General features: G+C 34.1%; 2 protein-coding genes across 2 annotated transcripts; both read left to right on the forward strand.

Annotated features, from left to right (window-relative positions):
- The first annotated feature begins 392 nt into the window (after positions 1 to 392).
- On the forward strand, positions 393 to 5320 carry LOC142231334 (uncharacterized). Its single transcript, XM_075301947.1, has 3 exons — positions 393 to 727; positions 796 to 1297; positions 4343 to 5320. The coding sequence occupies exons 1-3, from the start codon at positions 393 to 395 to the stop codon at positions 5318 to 5320; spliced, it is 1815 nt and encodes a 604-aa protein (XP_075158062.1).
- An 8850-nt stretch (positions 5321 to 14170) lies between these two features.
- On the forward strand, positions 14171 to 27739 carry LOC142229337 (uncharacterized). The gene is made up of 2 exons (XM_075299891.1): positions 14171 to 14998; positions 26065 to 27739. Exons 1-2 carry the CDS (start codon positions 14177 to 14179, stop codon positions 26989 to 26991), a joined length of 1749 nt encoding a protein of 582 aa, XP_075156006.1. The 5' UTR covers positions 14171 to 14176; the 3' UTR covers positions 26992 to 27739.
- Positions 27740 to 27849: the final 110 nt, after the last annotated feature.

The following is a 27849-nucleotide window of genomic DNA, read 5'->3' on the forward strand; positions in this document are numbered from 1 at the left end:
TCCATGATGGAGGGTACTTAAGCTTCGGCCTGGCCGAACTTACGGCCGTATATACTTGTTCTTGTTGCATTACATATCAATAATTCTGTATACCGATCTTACTGTACCTACCCTAACCTATCTCGTAATAAGCGTGAATAAAATCTCTGGTATCCATAAGGGTGTCAAAAGAAACTGGGAACAGTTGCATGGTAAATAATCAATCATGAAACAAACTCTTTTCATGAACAATCATTAATTTTTATTATGTACAGTCCAATTAGTCGAAAGTTTCCAAAACAAACAAATTTTACCAAAAAACACTAGTCATAATCTTCATAAGACCATATTCGAAAATTGGACACTTCGTCAATTCATATTCACTGAAACAGTCAATACGCGCATACAACGTAATGCCAAGAGAAATCAATATAACCAATCTACTGAATCGTCAAATGAATAAACTACAGGACTCTGAAATTAATTTGTCACAAATGAATGACCTTGTGGCCCATTCTATTCAGTTGATTATTGAGGAATTCTTTTTGAAGGTAGCAGCATCATTTGTAATCGTGGTATCCAGTCGGAGTAGGAGACCTTTAAATTTATTTCTACATCTTCTGGAAGATCTATTGCTTAGGGTCGATATGAATGTTCAGTTAGTAGTCATAGATTACCGGCATCCACAAGTCTTTGAAGGATCAAGAAGGTTTAATCTTTTGTTTGTCGATTCTTTCGAAGCATTTCTGTAAGTACAATTACAATATTGTCACTGTTATATTTGTAATTGTTATCATATTGACTAATAATTTTCAGAGATATTGATGTCATCTCCTATACCAAGAACTACGATACCAGTGAATTCTATCATATCTTCCTAATGCAAACAGATTCCCTTATAAATGATGACATGACTAATATATTCACCTATTGTTGGAATAATCAAATAATCAATTGTAATATCCAATACCAAAATGCCCAAGGTGAATTACATTTATATACATATTTTCCATTTGGGGAGAATATTTGTGGCAATACCCAACCGCAGCATATTAATCAATTTATGACCACTGATTGGATGCAACGTCCCTACTTTATACAGAAAACTAAAAATTTCTATGGATGTCCTTTGATGGCAGCAGTTCGATCTGTTACGCCCTATGTCTCTGTAGTCAATGGTAGCTCACCTCAGCAATACGAAGGGTTCGAAGTGGAAATGGTTAAAGAGTTATCGAGAATTTTGAATTTCACTCTGGTCTTTAAACAACCATGGGGAGATGATAGAAATTATCCAACAGAGAGTGGAGCTTTAGCTATGGTAATTGGTATTAATTGAAGTGAAGCGAATGAATTATGAATCAAGGATCATTTTCTATAAATGACATTGAAATATAACGGGAAAAATGAAGCAAAGTTCCGAGGTGCAATTCTGAAAAACAGATTTTTTGTAAAACAAATCGAAAAAATTAAGTCGATGTCCAAGTCCTCTAATTCAGCTTTTAAGGGAATTTTGGCACTATAAAAATAGGCCCCATAAGAATGAGCCTCTAAACCTAAATGAATTAGGTCCCCGAAAAATTATATGGAAAACAACAATACCAAATTTTTATTGTTTTTTGGGTGTAACTGCATTCTATTTTTGGGACCCGTTTGACCCAATGTTTCAAATTAAAAGAACCCCAATATCTTTTTTGGGATTGTGCTTCGCTTTCAAGGGAAGCCTACTGTTGCTTTCTACTTGACAATGGTGGCAACCGTACAATTTTTTGTTGTTCTGAATAGTCTTCGGCCGCTGTTTTCGACTTTCTCCTATGGACAGAGTCCAAAGCGGACTAACGCGATTCCAAAGAGACTTGTGCTCAGTACTATATAGTTAATTGTTTTCTTAAAACATCATATTTTTTGATCAGTTAGGGGTTCATTTTTACGCAGATTTGTAAATCAAAAAAGAAAGTGAGTCCGAATTTTATTTTGGTTGAGCTCATATTCAACTCCAATATTTCAAATGAAAACAATTATATACGGCCGTAAGTTCGGCCATGGATTGCATAGAGACTTGTACTAAAGACTGTGTGGTAACACTTGCCGATGGCAAGGTATCTTAAAACTTCTTAACACCGTGTTCTCAATTGTAAGTTAGTCCATACGGGGTAACATATATCGATGTCTATATTCCAAAGTGCGCTAAAAAGTGAAATTTACAGGAAACAAGAAACAAGTTTTGTTTTTTGAAATTTCTCAAAAACCCGTATAAGATAGACATTCCCTTATTTTCGGTCTTAAAATCATATTTTTTATATTTTTGTTTTTTAGTATGTACGAACTCAAAATAGTGATAATAGAACATTGCTAAAAATGACTTAGACCACTCTAGACCGATCAAAGCTTTTTGCCCTTTTTGGATTGGACATTTTTTAAAAACTTAAGCTACATGCTAAGTACAATATTAACCAAAACTTTGGATAGAAAAGTCAAATAAATTCGAACTTTTGGCAGAAAGCAATTCACATCAATCCGAATAAAAAACAGCGAACTCCATCAAAACATGCTAAGTGGACATAGCGTACTCTGGGATGAGGGCATCGATATATTAAACAAAAAAAAAGGCCATTAAATACGTAAATAATTCAGTTTGTAAAATTTTCTATAGAAATAAAATTTTGACAAAATTCTCTATAGCAATAAAATTTGACGAAATTTTCTATAGAAATAAAATTTTAACAAAATTTTCTATAGAAATAAAATCTTGACAAAATTTTCTTTAGAAATAAAATCTTGACAAAATGTTGTATAGTAATAAAATTTTGACAAAATTTTCTATAGTAATACAATTTTGACAAAATTTTCTATAGCAATAACATTTTGACAAAATTTTCTATAGAAATAAAATTTTGGTAGATTATTTTTGGGGATCGGCAATATATAACTATAGACCGATATGGACAAATTTTGGCATGGTTGTTAGCGGTCATATACTAGCGCAATGTACAAAATTTCACTACGTACCAAATTTCAACCGGGTCGAGTGAATTTTGCTCTTCCAAGGGGCTCCGGAGGTCAAATCTGGGGATCGGTTTATATGGGGGCTACATATAATTATGGACCGATATGGACCAATTCTTGCATTGTTGTCAGAGACCATATACTAACACCACGTACCAAATTTCAACCGAATCGGATGAATTTTGCTCATCCATGAGGCTCCGGAGGTTAAATCTGGGGATCGAATTATATGAGGTCTATATATAATTATGGACCGATATGAACCAAAGTTTGCATGGCTGTTAGAGACCATATACTAACACCATGTACCAAATTTCAGCCGGATCGGATGAAATTTGCTTCTTTTATAGGCTGCACAAGCCAAATCTGGGGATCGGTTTATATGAGGGCTATATATAATTATGGACCGATTTGGATCATTTTTTGCATGGTTGTGAGAGGCCATATACTAACACCATGTACCAAATTTCAACCGGATTGGATGAATTTTTCTCCTCCAAGAGGTTCCGCAAGCCAAATCTGAGCGTCGACTTATATGGGGGCTATTCGTAAAAGTGGTCCTATATGGCTCATTTGCGACACCATCCGACCTACATCAATATCAACTACTTGTGCCAAGTCTAAAGCCGATAGCTTGTTTCGTTCGGAAGTTAGCGTGATTTAAACAGACGGACGAACGGACATGACGAACGAAATTTTTCTCCTCCAAGAGGTTCCGCAAGCCAAATCTGAGCGTCGACTTATATGGGGTCTATTCGTAAAAGTGGTCCTATATGGCTCATTTGCGACACCATCCGACCTACATCAATATCAACTACTTGTGCCAAGTTTAAAGCCGATAGCTTGTTTCGTTCGGAAGTTAGCGTGATTTAAACAGACGGACGAACGGATATGCTTAGATCGTCTCACAATTTCACCACGACCCAGAATATATATACTTTATGGGGTCTTAGAGCAATATTTCGATGTGTTACAAACGGAATGACAAAGTTAATATACCCTTATCCTATGGTGGAAGATATAATGAACCCCAAATTTTTTTTGGGAGTATAATACGTTTTCAAGTGGCACTATTTTCGTTTCCTATGATTTGAGCAGCGAAATGATCGGACAGATACATTGACTCGGTAGGTGATAGCAACAATATTTGTTGTAAGCACATTTTCATTGACCTCATACTTTTTAGGGAATATTAAAACTAAAATAATGTTTCTTTTTTTTTTGAAATACTATTTTACGAATTATCCCACTTGTTTGTATTATAGAATTGTTCAATATTTTTAACCAAACGAACTAATTTTCCCTCTTTTTTTCATTTCATATCACACTTCCCCAAAATGTACAGCTTGAAAACCGCTAGGTAGATTTTGCTTTTGGTTATTATCGCAAACATTATTCAATATCTCATCTTTACACCAATACAAATCCACACTATCAAAGCACGGTATTGGCTGTCGTCTGTGTTCGGGCTCATCTCTTCAACACATTCCAAGTACTCTCGTATCCCTTCCAGCTATACACCTGGTTTGCTATAATAGGATGCATTATCCTTGCATTGGCCATAACGAGAATAGTACATGCCCATCAGCCAAAATCAATGTCGACCTTTGCAATGTTAAGTTGTGCATATGGCTTACCGATCAAGGAGAAACCCAGACAATGTCACTCCTACTTCATGTTTACCCCATGGCTGTGGTGTACCTTCCTTTTGCGATCCATATACTCAGACCTTCTGTATCATTTCTTTAGCAATGATATTTACTTGCCAATGCCAAAAAGTCTTGGAGATGCCTCAAATCGTAGTTATGGAGCTGTTTCTAATCTTTTTACAGCCTTTGATATCCAGGATATACCGTATTTTCAACATAAGCATCAAGGGATACCCGAATATATTATTCTCAATTCCACCGATGATTTCATTGCTCTACAGTACTTGGAGAACCACACGGATAGAAATATCTATGCCATTACCTCGGAAGAATTCCTAATGCACTATGTAGGGGTGAATAATAAACTTAGTCTTTTCTATATCATACCGGGCATTGTAATGCAGGAGCAACTATGCATATATTTTCCTAAACATACTATACTTGCCGAAGAATTCGATGTAGTCATTTCCAATCTTCAGGCCATTGGATATCTTCTGCAGTGGGAAAAGCGTTTATTTGATTCGTCTATATTATCCGACTTGAGTGGAGAAAATATGAAGATGATTAAACAACAGGACCTCTATGGAATTTACATCATATGTGGAGGTTTTCATTTAATTGCGATAATGATTTTCGCTTTAGAAATGTTGTCATTGAAACTAAGCTTCTTGAGAATTATATTCGATTAAATGTTAATTGTAATTTAACAAATGAAAAAAAATAAATAACATAAGTTAAATTTCCTTACAATTGTTAACAAGAAAGATACATTAATTGGTCCCAAAATCACTACACCCAAAAAAGTGAAACTATATGGAAGAAAAACAGTGTGTTTTTTATATGGTTGAACACAAAAATAAGATGTTTACCACAATACATGTGGGTACAGAAACATTGTGTTCGAAAACTAGTATAATATATTTTTTTTTTTTATTTTTGTTTTTATTTTAAAATATAAAAAATTACAATATTAATTCATAACAAAATAAAAATATGCCTCAGCGCCAAAAAGACTAGTAGAGGCTAGCAGTAAGCAACTATAACATTTACAACTGAACATTATTCATTTTAAAATCAATAACTAAGTATTAATAGTAAGTAATAGCTATCGAAAGTTTAAATATTACGACTATTTCAGTTTGTGAGAAGTATTTCCGTATTATCTATCAAATATCTTTTCAAATCATTTTTGAACTTGGAGAAACTTCCTGCTTAAGATATATTGGGAGACTATTAAAATCATGAGGACCAGAAAAAGAAATCCTTTGTTTAGTGACTTCAAGACGGCATCTCACATATGCTAGGTTCATCGCCTGTCTTGTATGCCTATGAGTATTTTGCACGTTGAGTCGAAATTGTGAAGTCTGCGGACCCAAGTTTCCTAATGATTTATAAACATACATGTTAAGCTGCTGTCTGTATAGACCGCTTATAGGAAGTATACCCTTCGCATATTCCTTATAGAGTCTTATGATGGAGAATCTCCTGGGCAAATTAAATACGATTTTAAGCGCCTTGTTCTGAGCCGCTTGTAAAGATTTCAGAGAATTACTCCATCTAAAAGCATACACCATTGGAAGGTAGCTTAGATGTGAATGAATCAGTGAGATATACAGCAACAATTTCGTACTAACATCTATTTTATTATACCCACCACCATAGAATGGTGATGGGGGTATAATAAGTTTGTCATTCCGTTTGTAGCACATCGAAATATCGATTTCCGACTATATAAAGTATATATATTCTTGATCAGGGAGAAATTCTAAGACGATATAACGATGTCCGTCTGTCCGTCTGTCTGTCTGTTGCAATCACGCTACAGTCTTCAATAATAAAGCAATCGTGCTGAAATTTTGCACAAACTCGTCTTTTGTCTGCAGGCAGGTCAAGTTCGATGATGGGCTATATCGGTCCAGGTTTTTATATAGACCCCATATAAACCGACCTCCCGATTTGGGATCTTGGGCTTATGGAAATCGTAGTTTTTATCCAATTTGCCTGAAATTTGAAATCTAGAGGTATTTTATGACCATAAAGAGGTGTGCCAAAAATGGTGAGTATCGGTCCATGTTTTGGTATAGCCCCCATATAGACCTATCTCCCGATTTTACTTCTTTGGCTTATAGAAACCGCAGTTTTTATTCAATTTACCTGAAATTGGAAATCTAGAGGTATTGTAGGACCACAAATACGTGTGCCAAAAATTGTGAGTATCGGTCCATGTTTTGGTATAGCCCCCATATAAAACGACCTCCCGATTTTGGGTCTTGGGCTTATAGAAACCGTAGTTTCTATCCAATTTGTCTGAAATTGGATATCTAGAGGTATTTTAGGACCATAAGAGGTGTGCCGAAAATGGTGAGTATCGGTCCATATTTTGGTATAGCCCCCATATAGACCGATTTCCCAATTTTACTTCTTGGGCTTCTAGAATCCGAAGCTTTTATCCTATTTGCCTGAAATTGGAAATCTAGAGGTATTTTCGGGTCATAAAGAGGTGTGCCGAAAACGGTGAGTATCGGTCCATATTTTAGTATAGCCCCCATAAGAACGATCTCCCGATTTAACTCCTTGGGTTTCTAGAAACCGTAGTTTTTATCTGATTTGCCTGAATTTGTAAATATTCTGATATTTTAGGCTCACAAAAACGTGTATCGGATTAAGTTTTTATCGGTCCATTTGATAATGCCTCCATATAGACCGACTTCACTTCTTGACGGTGTAGAAGGCGCACTGATCATGAAAATTGCTTGAAACTCAATGTAAAATTTCCAGATTTTACTTCCACAGATTTAAGATTTCAAATTAAGACGTTATTTTATAATTTTCTTGCACACTTACAAGAGATGTTAATGATTCCTCTAAAACTCAAACAAAAATGATTCTTATAAATCCAGAATCTGATATAGTCCTCATAGGTGAAATCTTTAAATTTATCTTCGGGAAGTGTCATCAAGTCCTCAAGCCCTCCTGAAATTTCAAAGGAAATCCTAATATTTGGTTCATGGTGGTGGGTATTTAAGATTCGGCCCGGCCGAACTTAGTGCTGTATATATTTGTTTTTAAACTCATATAGTATCCCTATACTGGCTGATAACTTAGACTTCAGGGAGCTAATGTGATTGTCCCAATGCAAATTATGACTGAATTCTATTCCTAGGTAGCGTACGTTCAAAGTCTCCTCCACTAGCTCTCCATCAATATAAACGCTCATCTTCTCCTCGTCCTTATGCTCATACGTCCTTATGAGCATATTTCGAATAGATATTTTAATATGTTACAATATAATATGTTTAGGTGAATAAATTTTAGAATAAAAACAAGGAAAGTCTAAATTCGGGTGGGGTCGACTATTTTATACTCTGCACCACTTTGTAGATCCACATTTTCGATACCATATCAAATCCGTCGAATGTCGAATATATATATAAAGGTTTTTGTTCCCATATACATAAATCTGAATCTGACTCGATCTGGAAAAAAAATTTGTTAGACTTCTACAAAATCTATTGACTTTAAGTCGGCCAATGCTCTGCGATGGAACACAATGCTACTAAAAAACAAGTAAGGAAAGTCTAAAGTCGGGCGGGGCCGACTATATTATACCCTGCACCACTTTGTAGATCTAAATTTTCGATACCATATCACATCCGTCAAATGTGTTGGGGGCTATATATAAAGGTTTGTCCCAAATACATACATTTAAATATCACTCGATCTGGACAGAATTTGATAGACTTCTACAAAATCTATAGACTCACAATTTAAGTCGGCTAATGCACTAGGGTGGAACACAATGTTAGTAAAAAAATATGAGAAACATTTAAATCTGAAGCAATTTTAAGAAAACTTCGCAAAAGTTTAATTATGATTTATCGCTCGATATATATGTAATAGAAGTTTAGGAAAATTAGAGTCATTTTTACAACTTTTCGACTAAGTAGTGGCGATTTTACAAGGAAAATGTTGGCATTTTGACCATTTTTGTCGAAATCAGAAAAACATATATATGGGAGCTATATCTAAATCTGAACCGATTTCAATCAAATTTGACACACATGACTATATTACTAATTGTACTCCTAGTGCAAAATTTCAACCAAATTGGGCCAAAACTCTGGCTTCTGGGTCCATATAAGTGCATATCGGGCGAAAGATATATATGGGAGCTATATCTAAATCTCAATCGATTTCAACCAACTTTGGCACGCATAGCTACAATGCCAAATCTACTCCCTGTGCAAAATTTCAACCAAATTGGGTCAAAAAAGCCAGAGTTTTTAGGACCATATTAGTCCATATCGTGCGAAAGATATATATGGGAGCTATATCTAAATTTGAACCGATTTCAATAAAATTTTGCACACTTGACTATACTACTAATTGTACTCCTAGTGCAAAATTTCAACCAAATTCGGCCAAAAATCTGGCTTCTGGGGCCATATAAGTCCATATCGGGCGAAAGATATATATGGGAGCTATATCTAAATCTGAACCGATTTCCATCAAATTTTGCACACTTGACTATACGACTAAGTGTTATGTTTGTACAAAATTTCAAGCAAATCGGTATAAAAGTCTGGCTGCTGGGTCCATATTAGTGCATATCGGGCGAAATATATATGGGAGCTATATCTAAATCTGAACCGATTTCTTCCAAAATCAATAGGGTTCTATTCTGAGCCCAAAATACATACTTGTGCCAAATTTGAAGTCGATTGGGCTAAAACTGCGACCTAGACTTTGATTACAAAAATGTGTTCACGGACAGACGGACATGGCTATATCGACTCAGGAGCCCACCCTGAGCATTTTTGCCAAAAACACCATGTGTCTATCTCGTCTCCTTCTGGGTGTTGCAAACATATGCACTAACTTATAATACCCTGTTCCACAGTGTGGCGCAGGGTATAAATAATATTTTGGGTAGAATTCTACCAACTGTGGAAACCGTGGTGGTAATACAAATTTATATTCTAAGTTATATACGTTGCATATTCATGTTTTAAGATAATAAAGTACTTACAACCCTTTTTATACCCTCCATCATAGGATGGGGGTATATTAACTTTGTCATTCCGTTTGTAACACATCGAAATATTGCTCTAAGACCCCATAAAGTATATATATTCTGGGTCGTGGTGAAATTCTGAGTCGATCTAAGCATGTCCGTCCGTCCGTCCGTCTGTTGAAATCACGCTAACTTCCGAACGAAACAAGCTATCAACTTGAAACTTGGCACAAGTAGTTGTTGTCGATGTAGGTCGGATGGTATTGAAAATGGGCCATATCGGTCCACTTTTACGTATAGCCCCCATATAAACCGATCCCCAGATTTGGGTTGCGGAGCCTCAAAGAAAAGCAAATTTCATCCGATCCGCCTGAAATTTGGTACATGATATTGGTATATGGTCTCTAACAACCATGCACAAATTGGTCCACATCGGTTCATAATTATATATAGCCCCCATATAAACCGATCCCCAGATTTGGCTTGCGAAGTCTCCAAGAGAAGCAAATTTCATCCAATCCGGTTGTAATTTGGAACATGGTGTTAGTATATGATCTTTAACAACCGTGCCAGAATTGGTCCATATCGGTCCATAATTATATATTGCCCCCATATAAAACATTCTCCAGATTTGACCTCCGGAGCCTCTTGGAGGAGCAAACTTCATCCGATCCGGTTCAAATTAGGCACGTGGTGTTAGTATATGGTCGCTAACAACCATACCAAAATTGGTCCAATCACACAAAAATTGGTCCATATCGGTTCATAATCATGGTTGCCACTAGAGCCAAAAATAATCTACCAAAATTTTATTTCTATAGAAAATTTTGTCAAAATTTTATTTCTATAGAAAATTTTGTCAAAATTTTATTTCTAGAGAAAATTTTGTTAAAATTTTATTCGGTTCATAATTTTCAAAATTTTATTTCTATAAAAATTTTTGACAAAATTTTATTTCTATAGAAAATTTTGACAAAATTTTATTTCTATAGAAAATTTTGTTCAAATTTTATTCGGTTCATAATCATGGTTGCCATTCGAGCCAAAAATAATCTACCAAGATTTTATTTCTGTAGAAAATTTTGTGAAAAGTTTATTTCTATAGAAGATTTTGTTAAAATTTTATTTGTGTAGAAATTTTTGTCAAAAATTTGTTTCTATAGAAAATTTTGTCAACATTTTTATTTCTTTAGAAATTTTTTCTATAGAAAATTATGTTAAAATTTTATTTCTGTAGAAAATTTTGTCAAAATTTTATGTTTACTTTGTCAAACTGAATTATATACGTATTGGATCGATCTTTATACCCTTCACCACTACTGTGGTACAGGGTATAATAAGTTTGTGCATTTGTATGTAACGCCAAGAAGGAAAAGTCTGAGACCCATCGTTTAGTATACCGATCGTCTTAGAATTAAATGCTGAGTCGATTTAGCGATGTCCGTCTGTCTGTCTGTCCGTCTGTCTGTCTGTTGATGTATTTTTGTGTGCAAAGTACAGCTCGCAGTTTTAGTCCGATTGTCCTAAAATTTGGTATAGGGTCCTGTTTCGGCTCAAAGACGATCCCTATTGATTTTGGAAAAAATCGGTTCAGATTTAGATATAGCTGCCATATATATTTTTCACCGATCTGGTCATAATTGGCGTGTATATCAACCGATCTTCCTCAAATTCCGTAAATCCGAATATTTTATGGGTCTCGAAAAACTTGCAAACTATCAGCCAAATCGGTTCAGATTTAGATATAGCTCCCATATATAGCTTTCGCCCGATTTACACTCAGTTGCCGACAGAGGCCAATTTTTTGCTCCGATTTAGTTGAAATTTTGCATAGGGAGTAGAATTAGCATTGTAACTATGCGTGCCAAATTTGGTTGAAATCGGTTCAGATTTGTATATATCTCCCATATATAGCTTTCGCCCGATTTACACTCATATGACCACAGAGGCCAATTTTTTGAAATTTTGCACAGGGAGTAGAATTAGCATTGTAGCTATGCGTACATTTTGGTTGAAATCGGTTCAGATTTAGATATAGCTCCCATATATATGTTTTTCTGATTTCGACAAAAATGGTCAAAATACCAACATTTTCCTTGTAAAATCGCCACTGCTTAGTCGAAAAGTTGTAAAAATGACTCTAATTTTCCTAAACTTCTAATACACATATATCGAGCGATAAATCATAAATAAAGTTTTTCGAAGATTCCTTAAAATTGCTTCAGATTTAAACGTTTCCCATATTTTTTTTTACTAACATTGTGTTCCACCCTAGTGCATTAGCCGACTTAAATTTTGAGTCTATAGATTTTGTAGAAGTCTATCAAATTCTTCCAGATCGAGTGATATTTATTTGGGACAAACCTTTATATATAGCCCCCCAAACATTTGACGGATGTGATATGGTCTCGAAAATTTAGATCTAAAAAGTGGTGCAGGGTATAATATAGTAGGCACCGACCGACTTTAGACTTTCCTTACTTGTTTTTGATTTAATATATACCACGTATGGACTTACATACAATTTAGAAGATGGTGTTAGGAGGTTTTAAGATACCTTGCCATCGGCAAGCGTTACCGCAACTTAAGTAATTCGATTGTGGATGGCAGTGTTTAGATGAAGTTTCTACGCAATCCATGATGGAGGGTACATAAGCTTCGGCCTGGCCGAACTTACGGCCGTATATACTTGTTGTTTTGTAAAATTTGTTTAAATTTAACGAAAAATATTGTAGGGAAAATTGTTTGGGAATGAATGGGAAAGTAGGGAACTTTTTTGTTCTTGTAGGATAAACCGAACATTTTCCCTGGCAACACTGAGTATGAGGTATAGTCAGATTGAGACAAAGCACCCATAAACATGTACCACTTAATTTTCTTGAATATGCAACTGCGGTTTATCTCCCATACCTATATCAATGTTACCCCACAAATGCTTATTTTTACTAATTCAGCAAGTGTGGTTTAGTGTATGATATAGTCGGCCCCGCCCGACGTTCTACTTTACTAACTTGTTTTCTTACTAACATTGTGTTCCAATGTTGTCAAGAGATTTTCTAAGAAGTCTTAAATATATTGTCGGTTCAGATTTAAATGTTTTTCTGCACGGCACATAAAACATTTTTTCGAAAACGGTTTGCATCGAATGATATTTTGATCACCGGTCTCCTGGTTTTCTGTTCTGATATTTTGATCATATTGAAACTCTCAAATTCGAACAATAAATTTATTTATTTAGTTTTCCTAAAAAGTTTTCACAAATAAATATATTTGTGAGGAATTTTAATGTGAAGTTAAGTACTATGTTCGCTTTTCGCATTGATATTTTCGCTGTTACTTTATTAAAACAGCTCAATATAAAGCAAATAAATTATCGGAATTGATGAGAAGTTTCTTGTTCCTCTAGATTTTGGCAAGACTGTACAGTAATATATTCGTTTGGGAGCCACCGTGGTGCAATGGTTAGCATGCCCGCCTTGCATACACAAGGTCGTGGGTTCGATTCCTGCTACGACCGAACACCAAAAAGTTTTTCAGCGGTGGATTATCCCACCTCAGTAATGCTGGTGAAATTTCTGAGGGTTTCAAAGCTTCTCTAAGTGGTTTCACTGGAATGTGGAACGCCGTTCGGACTCGGCTATAAAAAGGAGGTCCCTTGTCATTGAGCTTAACATGGAATCGGGCAGCACTCAGTGATAAGAGAGAAGTTCACCACTGTGGTATCACAATGGACTGAATAGTCTAAGTGAGCTTGATACATCGGGCTGCCACATAACCTAACCTAATATATTCGTTTTCATTTATAATGTTGACTATTTAAGACAAAGTAATCGCGAAAATAAAGTGGTTTTCAACTCGAAAACCGATCATAGTACCCACCTTAAATTGGGGATTTTTGGGGATGAAAGCTTTTCTTTTTGAAAACAAGAGCTAGAAAAATACTGGCCACACTGGCCCAGATTAAAACAACATTGTCCAATACTACCAATGCACAAGAAGGCTTCGTAGGACATAACTCCAAGTATATGTATGGGTTTGGTTATTTCGAGCATTAAGTTGTTGAGTCAAACTCAGTCGTAATAAAATCACAAACAAATGTGAAATGCCATGCGGACATGTCTATGAAAAGGAGACCTATTATCCCCAAGCTAAATGTCATGTTTACATGAGTGAAATGACTTTTTCTTTATTTGTCGAATACATTTATGTATTCTTAGGCATTCTAATTAAAAGCAAATACGTTAAGTTATCTAGAAAGAATCTTTACTTATTCTCTATGCGAATATTCTTCTCGCACCTTTTGAATGCATCCAGATTGACATATGTATATTTATAACAATAATAAACAACTAAGGTATTATTGTTTATACACATTTAATTATGTAAAAAAGTTTTATTTACCAAAACCTAATTAAAATAAACACAACAAATAATTCCATCCAAATCTATTGGGGTATAAAAACCAAATCAAAAATGACTGGTCAATATAGTTCCACATCAGTGGTCATAGTATACTGAACAAAGTGCTATAATGAATCATACTTTATTTACATCGGATCCGCCACGATTTGATAAGATTCCACAAACTGAAGATATAGACTTCTTTGTGACAAACGCTCTACGTTATCTCATACAACATGTCCTTAAAAACATTGCCAACTCTTTTGTGGTGACCATTTCTACGACATTTCCAAGACCAGAACTATGGTTCCACGATGTAATGGCTAAACTCTTTGCAACTTGGGGATTTATGGCTGTACAAATTGTGGTTCACGATAGTAAGAACGCAGAAACTGAGGTTCCAGGAAGACGTTTCTGCAATATGATCATGGTGGATTCATATGAAACTTTACGTCGCACCAATATATCCAAACACAATAGTCCATTTGATAGCGAGGAATATTATATAATATTCCTGCAGATTCGTGACTCCTGGATGGCCATGGAAAGAGAGCTAATTTTGGAATATTGTCTCAGCAACTATTGGCTACATTGTAATCTTATGATTCAAAATTCCGACGGAGAAGTTTTGATCTATACGTATTTTCCATTTCAAGAGAATAACTGTTATGGCACGGAACCCGTTTTGATAAATCAATTCGATGGTGAACGTTACATCAACGATGTCATGTTTCCCAATAAATTGGATAATTTACATGGATGTCCATTGAAATTAAGTACCTGGGAGGTACCCCCCTTTATTGTGTATCAACCAAATGATACGGACTCTCTAAGTGGATTGGAAATGTATATTTTACACTTGCTACGTGACGATTTGAATTTTACTATGGTCGCGGAAAATGTGGCAGATGTAACAACATTGGAAGCCGATCATATTGAGGCATTTGATTTGGTAAGATTCAAACCTCTATCATTTTGTGTACATGGATTGTATGTTGTAATAGTGGAAAGAAAAGAGAAGTCCATGGCCTGTCTTATCATTGCAAGTGAATAAAAAAAAACACTCGAGATTTGTTATATTACGTTCACACTAGACACGAAATCCTTCGAAAGTGGATTTTGGCCGAAATCCACATAGATTTCTGTAGGGAATATCAGCTGGCTGGTACAGAATTTCAACTAAATCTCTTTCAAATTTCTAAATCAATTCAAATTTCCATACTGCCATGTAAAACGGTGGTTCTAGTACTTTCGCTTTTGCAGCCCTATGGTAGTTTTCACAGTGATTCCAACTCCCGAAGGGCAAAAAGCACAAAAATATATTAAAAATTCTAACATACAAGTTCCCATCACAAAAACTACTCCAGCCAGCAAAAATTCAATGAAAACCAAGTAAGTAAAGTAGAAAGTCGGGCGGGGCCGACTATATCATACCCTAAACCACCATTACAGAATTAGTAATCATAAGCATTTGTGGGGTAACATATAGGTCTGGGAGATAAACCGCAGTTGCATATTTAAGAAAATTAAGGGGTACATATCTATGGGTGCTTTGTGTCAATCTGACTATAGCTCATAGCTCATAACTTAGAATATAAATTTGTATTACCACCACGGTTGCCACAGTTGGTAGAATTCTACCCAAAATAGTAATCTTTTTTGTTAAATCTCTACAAAAATAAAATTTTGAAAAAAGTTTCTATAAACAAATTTTTGTGAGAAATTTTTCTATAGAAATAAAATTTTGACAATAAGTTCTATAGAAATAAAATTTTGAGAAAAAATTCCACAGAAATAAAATTTAGAGAAAATTCTTTATAGAAATAATATTTAAAAAAAAATTCTATAGAAATACAATTTTGACAAAATGTTCTATAGAAATAAAATGTTGACAAAATTCTCTACAGGAGTAAAGTTTACCACACATTGTTAAAGATCAAGCCTTGCCGGCTTCTAATTTCCTCCTCTAGAGCCACCAAAATGTAAAAATTATTACAAATTATGTTGAGTGAAAATGTCCTACATTGTCCCTACAAGACGCTAAATATTAGAAAAACCCTACATATAGGGAATTTCCCCTGCTTCTAGCAACACTGGCTGTGTTGATATTGCACCTACGGAGTTAGTATGCCACTAATATTGAGCCCATTATTAAAAAAGAGAAAATCGTTAAATTAGTGTGGGTAATAAATTAAAATTTGTAAAAATCGAGCAATATTATTATGTAAAAGCTACAAATACGTATAAATACGATCGGCTAGTACATCAAAATTTGAAATGGCCAAATTTGGGAAAATAGAGCGATGCATATATATGGAAGCTATATCTAAATCTGAACCAAATTGCATAATATTTTGCGGGTTTGATTAATACCACAAAAGGTTACCTTGTGCAAGATTTGAGTAAGATCAGTTAAGAAATGAAGCCTGTATGGTCAAACATAAGGTTATTAGGGGCGAATTTTTCAAAATCGGGTGATACATATATAGGAGCTATATCTACATCTGAACCGATTTCGATGAAATTTTGCACATATAGTTAGTACTATAGAGGACTAGATCTAGCCCATTTTTAGTAAGGTCGGTTAATAAATAAGGGTTCTATGACCAAATTTGGGAAAATCGGGCTATACATATATATGGGAGCTATATCAAAATCTGAACCGATTTCGATGATTTTTTGCACATATAGTTAGTGCTATAGAAGACTACATTTGGCCAAATTTGGGTAAGATCGGTTGATAAATAAGGGTTTTATGGCCAAATTTAGAAAAATCGGGCGGTACATATATATGGGAGCTATAGCTAAATCTGAACCGATTTCGATGATTTTTTGCACATATAGTTAGTGCTATAGAAGATTATATTTAGCCAACTTTGAGTAAGATCGGTTGATAAATAAGGGTTTTGTGGCCAAATTTAGGAAAATCGGGCGATACATATATATATGAGAGCTATATCTAAATCTGAACCGTTTTGGATGAAATTTTGCAGACTTGAAGGGCGATGGAAAAGATTACCTTTTGCCAAATTTGGTGACGATCCGTTTGAAAAAACGCGCAACGTGACCCCATTTGTCGAAATCGGGCGATACATATATATGGGAGCTATATCTAAATTTGATCCGATTTCTTCCAAATTCAATAGCGTTCGTCCTTGTGCCCAAAATACTCCCTGTACCAAATTTCATCAAAATCGGTTAATAATTGCGACCGGAATCCTGTGAACAACAAATACATGGACAGACGGACGGACGGACACCAAGCGCTAGATCGACTAAGGAGGTGATTCTGAGTCGATCGGTATATATTTTATGGGGTCTAAAATTTTTTTGGCCGATCAAACTTATTATTCCCTGACCACTATGTGGTTTAGGGTATAAAAAACAAGTAAGTAAAGTAGAAAGTCGTGCGGGGCCGACTATATCATAAACTAAACCACCCCTACTGAATTATTAAACATAGGCATTTGTGGGGTAATATTGGTATAAGTTTTCCATATTTAAGTACATTAGGGGTACATTTTTATGGGAGTTTTGTCACAATCTGAGCAGAAATGTCTAATATTATATATAGTTGTAGATATAACATACTTAATTTTGCACACTCAGAGTTAGTATACAACTAATATTAAGTCAATTATTAAAAAAGAGGATTATTACGTAAGAGTTATATGTAAGTCTATATACGATCGGATAATACATAATAATTTTGAAGTTGAGAGACATTGGTTTATAAATAAATAGCCAAATTTGAGAAAATCGAGCGATGTATATATATGGGAGCTATATCTAAATATGGACCGATTTAGAAGGTTACATTATGCTAAATTTGAGTAAGATCGGTTAATAAATGATTTCGCCAACTTTGAGTAAGATCGGTTAATACATTTGGGAAAATCGAGCGATGTATATATATGGGAGCTATATCTAAATATGGATGAAATTTTGCACATATAGAAAGTTCTATAGAAAATTGGATTTGGCTAACTTTGAGTATGATGGGTTGATATATAAGGGATTTATGGTGAAATTTGGGAAAATCGGGCGATACATATACCTGAACCGATTTCGATGAAATTTTGCACACTAAAAGGGTGGTATATTAGATTATTTTGTGGCAAATTTGACGGTGATCGGTTAGTAAATGAGCACAATCTTACCCCATTTATCGAAATTGGGCGAAACATACATATATATGGGAGCTATGTGGTTTAGGGTGATTTAGGTAAAATACTTCCAAATGTTATAGAATTTTTAGGTATTGATTTGAAGCGTTTGTATACCCTCCACCATAGGATGGGGGGTATACTAACTTTGTCATTCCATTTGTAACACATCAAAATAATGGTCTAAGACCCCATAAAGTATATATTCTGCGTCGTAATGAAATTCTGAGTCGATATAGCGATGTCCGTCCATCTGACCCTTCGTCTGTGGAAATCACGCTAACTTCCGAACGAAACAAGCTATCAACTTCAAACTTGACACAAGTAGTTGTTATGATGTAGCTCGGCAAATGGGCCATATCGGACCACTTTTACGTATGGCCCCCATATAAAAGGACCCCCAGATTTCACTTGCGGATCCTCTTGGAGGAGCAAATTTCATCCAATCCGGTTGAAACTAGATACGTGGTGTTAGAATATGGTCTCTAACATTCACGCTAAAATTGGTCCATATAGCTCCATAATTATATACATATAGCCCCCATATAAACCGATCCCCAGATTTTACCTCCGAAACCTCTTGGAGGAACAAATTTCATCCGATCCGGTTGAAATTCGGTACGTGGTGTTTATATATAGCCTCTAACATGCAAAAATTGGTCTAAATAGGTTCATAATTATATAGGTTCATAATAACCCCATATAAACGGATCCTCAGATTTGACCTCCGGAGCCTCTTAGAGGAGCAAATGTCATCCGATCCGGTTGAAATTTGGTACGTGTTATTGGTATGTGGTCTCTAAAATTCACGCTTAAATTGGTCCATATAGGTCCATAATTATATATAGCCCCCATATAAACCGATCCCCAAATTTGACCTCAGAAGCCTCTTGGAGGAACAAATTTCATCCGATCCGGTTGAAATTCGGTACGTGGTGTTGATATATGGTCTTTAACAACCATGCAAAAATTGCTTTATATCGGTTCATAATTATAAATAGCCCCCATATAAACCGATCCCCAGATTTGACCTCCAGAGCCTCTTGGAGGAGAAAATTTCATCCGATCCGGTTGAAATTTGGTACGTTGTGTAAGGATATGGCCGCTAAGAAACATAGTCCATATCGGTTCATAATTCTATATAGCCCCCATATAAAGCGACCCCCATGTTACCACGTAACAGTTCATATCGATTCGTAGTTATTTGTAGACTCCCCTATATAAACCGATAAAGGTTGAATTACACACCATGCGTCAATCCGTGCGTTGATGGAAGGGTTGATATTTTCTGTTTGTGGCAGAGAAATTTCAAAGAGAAATTTCAACTCTTCAATCATCGGGCGCATTTAACGCATTGATGAACGCATGGTATGTAATTTTACCTTAAAGAACTGAATTATATACGTATTTAATCAGTCTTTTTTGTGTAATATATACCCCGTACAGAGAGAATTAAAAGACAAGAGGACGAAACTGTGAAGCGAAACTGCGTCAGTACACCCTCAAAAAAATCGCTTCTGTAACATATACTCCCAAACATATTTTGCTTCAAGCATATACATTTTTGGGTATTGCCCAAACATTTATATGTTTGATTTCTTCCAATATATAATATGTTTGAAAGCATATTGGTCTAAACAATATAATATGTTTGGGTAGTCTAAGCTCCAAACATTTTGTATTTTTCCATCCAAATTCAATAATGTTGTCTTCCAAAAAACTATATGTTATTATACGAACATATAATATGTTTATGGGCATTTTTGACCCAAAAATATTATATACTGAGAAGAATTTTCTCCCAAAGAATATTGTGCTCAAAATTTTTTTTTCTGCCTAATTGTGTATTGCCTCACATTTTTTCACTTCCATGAGTTTTTTAGTTCTTAGCACCTTTTTCTGTAATACAAACATTGTAGAAGAAATTATTAAATTTTATAATTTTTTTTTCAATTTTACCTTTTGCCGGACGGGGATTCGAACAGCGGACCACACAGTTTGTAAGCCAGCACACTAACCACTGGGCTACGTAGCTGTTATGGTCATCAAGAGATAATTATCGTTATAAGTTATATTTATATTTATATAGCATAGCTTGCGGCGCCCACGAGCCGATGCAAACATAACATTGTTTAACAAAATAACATTGTTAAACATACATTTGTTGGCAGCGTGGAGCAGTGGTTGGTCGTCCGCCTTGCGTGACAGGGGTCCTGGGTTCGATCCCTGCTTCGACCAACACCATTTTTTTTTTAAATATATTTTTTAACATATATTCCAGATTCGTTCGGAAGTTCCCGAAAAGGTGTTCAGCATTACATACTATTATATTAAATTTTTACTACGAAAATGTAAAGTGTGATTTTTAAAAGACTTAAAGTCAGAAAAGAAAAATGCTTCATATAAATAAATGGACTGAGTTCAAATCAAATATTATTTTTTTATTGCAAAAATAAAAATTGTGTAGCAAATAAAGGTTTTTGTATACAAGTTTAAAATTTTCGAAGAAATTCAAAAACTCTTACAAAAGAAGAACATGAATTCGAGTATATAAAAATATTTTTCCATCGAATCCTAAGGTTAACGATAACCATTCAAAAGCACATTATATTTAAATTCTAAACAGTAATTTTACAACAGCACATAAATTTATTTTGGTGTGAACAATTGTTTGCTAGCATGTAACACCATTAATTTAGAAATACAAATAAATATGAGTTTTTATTAACGAATAATTTTGTACTTAATTTAATTCTTAAGGCCGGTATAAATTGGTATTATCGCGTTAAAATGGCCATGTTTACCCTTTTACTTTTCTTTAATAATTTCTTTTAAAGAAAATAAACTTATTCAATTGTTGCTTTGGATCTTTCCCCACCATGTTATAATACAATTTACCGGAAAAAGTTGTAATGTTATTCTGGTTTTGCCACTAAAATGAGAAATAATTTTAGCGGCAAAACTCGAACTCAACGCCCGCATTTATTTTCGAAAAAATCCGTCAACTCCTCTTGGACTACTCATTAATAAAGAGGAACTAATCTTTGTTTTTATAGATCTTACTGTTTAATTTTTCACTGTTTCGCCCTGTTTTTATTTTACTTTCACAACTCTAAATAGACTGCACTGAAAAAATATTGTCGTGAGGCCAAAGAGTTCATGTCCTTAAAATAAGAATACAACTTTTGCTTGGCTTAGAAGACGCATTTCTCTAATATAAAGTTTTTTCCATGTTTAAAGGTCGATACTTTCAATGAAGTCGTGTTGTCGTTATAATTAAGTGATTTGACTTAAAAATGAGTATCATAACATGAAAGAACAAATTTTTGGACTAAGGTCAACTTGACTTTAATAATTCATAATAATTGTCTTTAAATGTGTTGCATTTTTGTATCTTGACTACAAGGCAAAAATCATTAATATGTTTTTCAATACTTTATTTTAAAGACATTTTTTACTTGAAACATAGCATAATTTCTACTGGAAGTCTTGTTTTTAACTGACATTTTATAGCATATGAAAAACAGCTGAAAAAGCGAAAAATTTAAATGTGCTTCGTAGAGTCAAGTACACAAAACCCCATTTAAAAGAGAATTGTGTCTTAAAAGCATCCTTACTTGTATTCTCCGCTTCTTTGGTTCGGAATCAATACCAAAATTGTTAAAGTGGAGACACAATCTTTGGAACCGGACATGCTTTTTGTTCAGTGTATAGTGCCCTTTCGTTAGTTTTTATGAAGATCCCTTTAATTACCTTTGTTTGAATATTTTGACTTACTCGTCCTACGTTCCGATTTGTTTTGACGAAACAAAAAAATTGTGCCCGTAATGCGAAAATGATAAACAAAACTCATGCTCTTTTTTTCAAATATATTTTATCTTGGTTCCGAATGAATTTACTCTCCGAATACTCATTTTAATATTTTACTTAAGCACATACAATTTTTGGCGAAGTCTTATATCGCAACATATATATGTTTACTCATAATATGTAAATTTATACTTGTTTATATTCACACGTAGTATTTTTCCTATATTTAATGAAATTTTCTTTGTGTATATATATATTTGTAATGCGCCAATTGGTTACTTTCATTATTTTACTTCCAGCATACACTTTGTCTCTCTTTGTAAACACATATATGTTTATGGGCTATTTCTAAATTAATATATGTTTGAATCCAAGCATATTATATTTACAAACATTTTATGTCCCAAACATAATATGGTCTAACATATATATATGTCCCAAACATATTATGCTAGTTTATGAACATTATATGTTTGCACTCAAAAATATTGTGTTTACAAATTTGAGTTCCAATCATATAATGTTTATACCCAAACATATGAAAAACAGTCTTTTTCGTCCGTGTAGGTGGCAGTCATGAGGAAAGTTTCTCTAATATCATGTAGTTTTTGTCGGCGCTTCCCTCAAATATCATACAGTTTGCGTCGGCGTCACCCAGTTGACTTCTCTGCCAGCTTTACGAAACGTAATACGGCGTTCTCACCAAGCATGTTTTGGGGTTTGAAATATTTTCCCTTTATAAGCACTTCAAAACGAGTCGTTTTCGCCAAATAAAAAACAAGTTCAAAACACAAGTTTTCCTCCAAAACACGTCAATTTTAGAATGTGAACACACCTAATTTGGAATATACCCCTAATAACACTAGCCAACAACCATTTTGTGAATTGTTTCTAGCATATTTTTTCTTATTGATTATGACCTACTAAACACGAAAATGATTTTTAAAAAATTTTTTGTCGATTGGTTTTCGAGATATAATTTTTTTAATTTTTTTTTTAATATTTGGAGGTACACCTACAATTTTGAGCATATCTTTCGTTTTCTTTGACCTTTTTGATCCTAATACTACTCAAATTAAAGAAAATTGAGCCGTCTACAACTCATTCTCAGAAAATTTTCAAATCGGGTAAGTAGTTTGGATGTTAGCGGCTTAAAAAGGTAAAAAACGGCGTTTTTTTATTATTATTATTCTTTATAAACTCGCCACAAACATTGCAGAAAATGTCTGGATTGTTTAAACACTCGAACACACGTAGTTTTTTACTCATTATCTTACTTGTCGGGTAGGTATTATATGCACTTAAATTCAATTTGTTTCACTTTTTACTCGTCCTACTCGTGATCGTAGACACTTGTTAAATTAAAAAAACGTAGACACTTGTTCAAAAAACAAAGAAGAAGTCAGCTGTTTTTCCACATGGCATAAAATTTACAGTTATATCTTTGTTTTTATTCATTTTTTGGCGTTGATTTGGTAATCTTAAATAAATTTAAAAAAATAATATACTAAAACTAATTTGTTTATTTAAAATTAAGTTTCAAATGTATTTATTTGTTTGCGTTGGGTAGGTATACAGAGAAAACAAAATAAGCCAACTTTTCTACATGCAGCGTTTAATTTTTCCTTTCTATACGTGGCGGGCAGCTTTCTACATGTCCCGTGTAACTTTCTGTTTTATACATTTAACGAATTGAATTTAGCAGGGCGAAATACGAACCGCATGGGATTGCTATTTCTACACGTGCCGTGTAACGAATTTTGTTTTCTCTGTGTAAGCTGTGCAAATAAAGAAAATCAAAATATCGTAAAATATCGGAATTTCAGTCTATTACCAAAAAAATTATCAGTCCGTCAGATTGTTGTCAGATCGTTCGTTAAGTAAGGGCTTAATTTCTTTGTAAAAATTCCAGCTACACGTAAAAAAACAAAAAATTGCCGTTGGAAATTTTTTTATATTTTATATGAATTTTTATATGTTTTTTTTTGCCACATTTTTACTTAAAAAACGCCGTTTTTTTACCTTTTTAAGCCGCTAACATCCAAACTACTTACCCGATTTGAAAATTTTCTGAGAATGAGTTGTAGACGGCTCAATTTTCTTTAATTTGAGTAGTATTAGGATCAAAAAGGTCAAAGAAAACGAAAGATATGCTCAAAATTGTAGGTTTACCTCCAAAAATTAAAAAAAAAATTATATCTCGAAAACCAATCGACAGAAAATTTTTTAAAAATCATTTTCGTGTTTAGTAGGTCATAATCAATAAAAAAAAAATATGCTAGAAACAATTCACAGAGAAAAGTTTGTTATTTGTTGCCTAGTGTAACATGCCCTTTTCAAATAAATATGTCAAAATATTGAAATAGTTTTTATAGAAAAAAGGAATAAACAAAGGCTTTGAAGAACATGGACATGTGAAAATAACTTAAAAAATTTTTTCCCTTTGCGCTCGCGGTAATTATTTGGACATACGTTGCATATATGTGAATTTCGAGTAAATATGAATTTCTAGTTTCCATGGTAACTGTAAAACTATAACATCTCAACCCGGTGTGAACGGTGAAATGTTTTGGAAAAACGAATGAGGAAAACGAGTCGGTGGGAACATAGCATAAGGAAATTAGGATTTAGAACCTACTTTGTAATAACAAATGTTCTTTTATATAAATCTTTTCACTCCTTTAATTTTTTTGGCAGACAATTTGAAATTAAATTAACTGCCGATGCCTTTATAAACAATTTATCAAAACAGCGCTTCGACCGCAACATCGATAATACCAACGCTGCAGGCATTGTGCGACATCTATACGGTTGACATTTGTTGTTTTTGTAGAAGAGAAATTTTCGTCCTCTTGTATTTTTATTCTCTCTGCCCCGTATGGACTAAAGGGCACCTTATACGGTCGGATAAACCCTTCGACACAACACGTTGCGGCGACAAATCCGCTAGTATAAGGCCATGTTCGCGTGTTGCAGGGACGTGTTGGCATAAAATCAAAACAACTTTGATATTTTCCGGTTGGGAGGCACAAATCTTCACGTGTAAGGGGATGTTCACCAAACATTAGCAAAAACAAATTTATTTTCATAATTAAAACAAGCATTTCTGCAATGAAATTAATGAGAGATCGCTAATTCAGCTTGGAATTTTTATTGTTTCTTCCATTTTTACTAAATAATGGCTTTACACCTAACTTTTCGTCCATCTTCATTGTTTGTGTTTATGCTTCTTCTTATTTCTTCATGTTGTTAACATAATTGTTCGTGCAGTGTGAGGGTAAAACTTGAACGAACACACAACAAATAGGCGAACCCCTGTCGTATTGTTTATCCGACCGTCTAAGGTCCGCTTAACTTACGAAAGTTGCACGCAATTACCTAGTATATTTAAGTCAATAACTTTTACACATGATCCAATTGAATATAGTAATTGATGTGTTGTGAATTTAATTATCAAAGTACTTGGAAATTTCAGACTGGTTTTTGTTCAAACAATTATTTTCGTAATTGACTTAATAAAAAGCGTATTTGATTTATTTTTTCATTTAAGATGATTTCGTGCATAGTGTGAACGTAGTATTAAAAACAAAAATATTTATGGAGTTTTCTTTTCTGAAAAAATGCTTTGCGTTCATTTTGTCTGCACAGAGTGTACATTTCTAAAATGCTACCAATTTAATGGTCGGAAAAAAATTCAGAGGAGCAAACAAGTCGAACGTTAAATAAAATAGGGATAAAGACATTGAAATTATTCGAATTTATTAAATTCAAGTCACCACCAGCAAAATGCAACTCTACTTTTCAGAGCGATCGCAGCAAGCACTCTCGTATAATTTTCACAAACAGAATTCAATAGCTTTTCAGTTGCTGCCTTTTTTACAACAAAACACATTAAAATGTCATATTCCGGGCAAAATGTGAAAAACTGTACATAGTTTACAAGAAAACAAAACGCCATAAGTTTTTGTAGATGTCGTACTACCTGTATTATTCCATCAAAATTAAACCCAATATCAATGACAATAACTTTTTTCTTTCACAGCTTGATAAACGCAAAACAAATATAACTGCTGGATTTTTCCGGAGAACTGCTGAAAGAGATGCAATAGCAACACCAACCTATGTTACATTTAATTTACCAGTGGTTGCCGTAATACTTCGTCGACAGAACGAATATCAATCGTTGGAAATATTGGCATTTCCCTTTGACACAACCAGTTGGATTCTCTTAATAGTAAGCTCTTTAGTTCTTATGCTTATCAACAAGTTCCAACGAAAACCACTTCGATCGTATGTATGCAGTTGGCAAATTGTTGAAGCTCTTCTGGGTGTGCCCTCGTTTCGTATGCCAGAACGCTTATCACTGAGAACAACTCTCATGATATGGATTCTATCCACACTGATACTACGTTCCGTCTACCAGTCTTTGTTATTTTATTTATTTCGTACACAATTCTATCGTGAACCACCAAAATCTTTGGAGGATTTGGCAAAATTAGGCTATAAGGCTATATGCACCATTCGTTCTGAACCCATTTTAGATTATATACCCGAGTTCATGGATAAATCAATACCACTGAAAGTCCTTAATACCACCGATGAGATGGAACCTTTAAGATATTTAGAAAATAATGCTGATAAGAATATAGTTGCTATATCTGTGGCAGACATTGTCTATTACTATGTTCAGAAAAAAATTAATGCCGAAAATGTTTTTCTTATACTCAATTTTGAAATTAACGATCAACAAATTAGTTTTTATGTTCCAAAGCATTCATATCTCATAGAAAGTTTCAACAAATATATTTTGATTTTTCATCAGACCGGATTTTTGGAGTATTGGCGAAAAATGTCACTTGAGAAATATCGTGTATTTATTGGTTCCGATAGTACAGAATATGAGAATGAGTTATTAATTGATATGAAACAATTTATGGGTTTCATATTTATTGTTTTAATTATGCATTAATTTGCAATAATTGTTTTTATATTGGAATTGTTATCAAAAAAATACAGCATTATAAGGAAGTTTTTATAAAGGATAAATCATTAAAATTAAAAAAATAACTTAGTATAATTGACGGTCATTTTCATGTAGCTCCGTGAGGCTTTAATTGCCAGTTATGCAGATTATAAGTTCATCCGGAAGACAGCGCTCATGTCGAACATATCCCATATATTGGCCACATTATAAGTTATGTCCGAAAGAATAATCGATACCGCTGCATGTTTATGGGATCGATAACACATTTACCGATTATTTAGTCATCGCCGACAATTCGTATCGGTTGGGCACACTGTAAGATTCTTTACAGACACAGACATTCCGTCCGGAAAGAACGCAATTAACAATTTCTCTAATACTGAACTAATTCTTTGAAAACATGAAAGCATTTTGAATATACGTACGCTTGTGTTTATTGTGATCCTTTGTTTAAGGAATGGTTTTTGATACACTAAATAAATGGTCTTGTATTTTATGCACATTTTTTAATATATTAGATTTTGACACAAAAATTTGCAAGCACACACACATATATATATTGTTCAAAATAAATAAGAAAACGCTTATCTTGCGAACCTCTATGTTATGATCACACCACAAAGTGTTTCTTTTAAAAATATCATAAAAAATTACTAATAAACAAATTTTAACCAAATAAATATCTAAATCGCCGTTCATAATGTACTTTGTTTGGGCAAATTTTTTAGCAGCCTGATAATTTAGTATTAGCAGAAACGGTGAACATCAGATCGGAAAATGAAGTCGACACATTTTTGTGGGAGGCTGCTGACACCAAATTGTTGCCTCCGGCAGCGGATTGAT

This window comes from Haematobia irritans, chromosome 3 (assembly GCF_050003625.1).
Source record: "Haematobia irritans isolate KBUSLIRL chromosome 3, ASM5000362v1, whole genome shotgun sequence".
In the NCBI taxonomy this organism is placed as follows: domain Eukaryota; kingdom Metazoa; phylum Arthropoda; class Insecta; order Diptera; family Muscidae; genus Haematobia; species Haematobia irritans.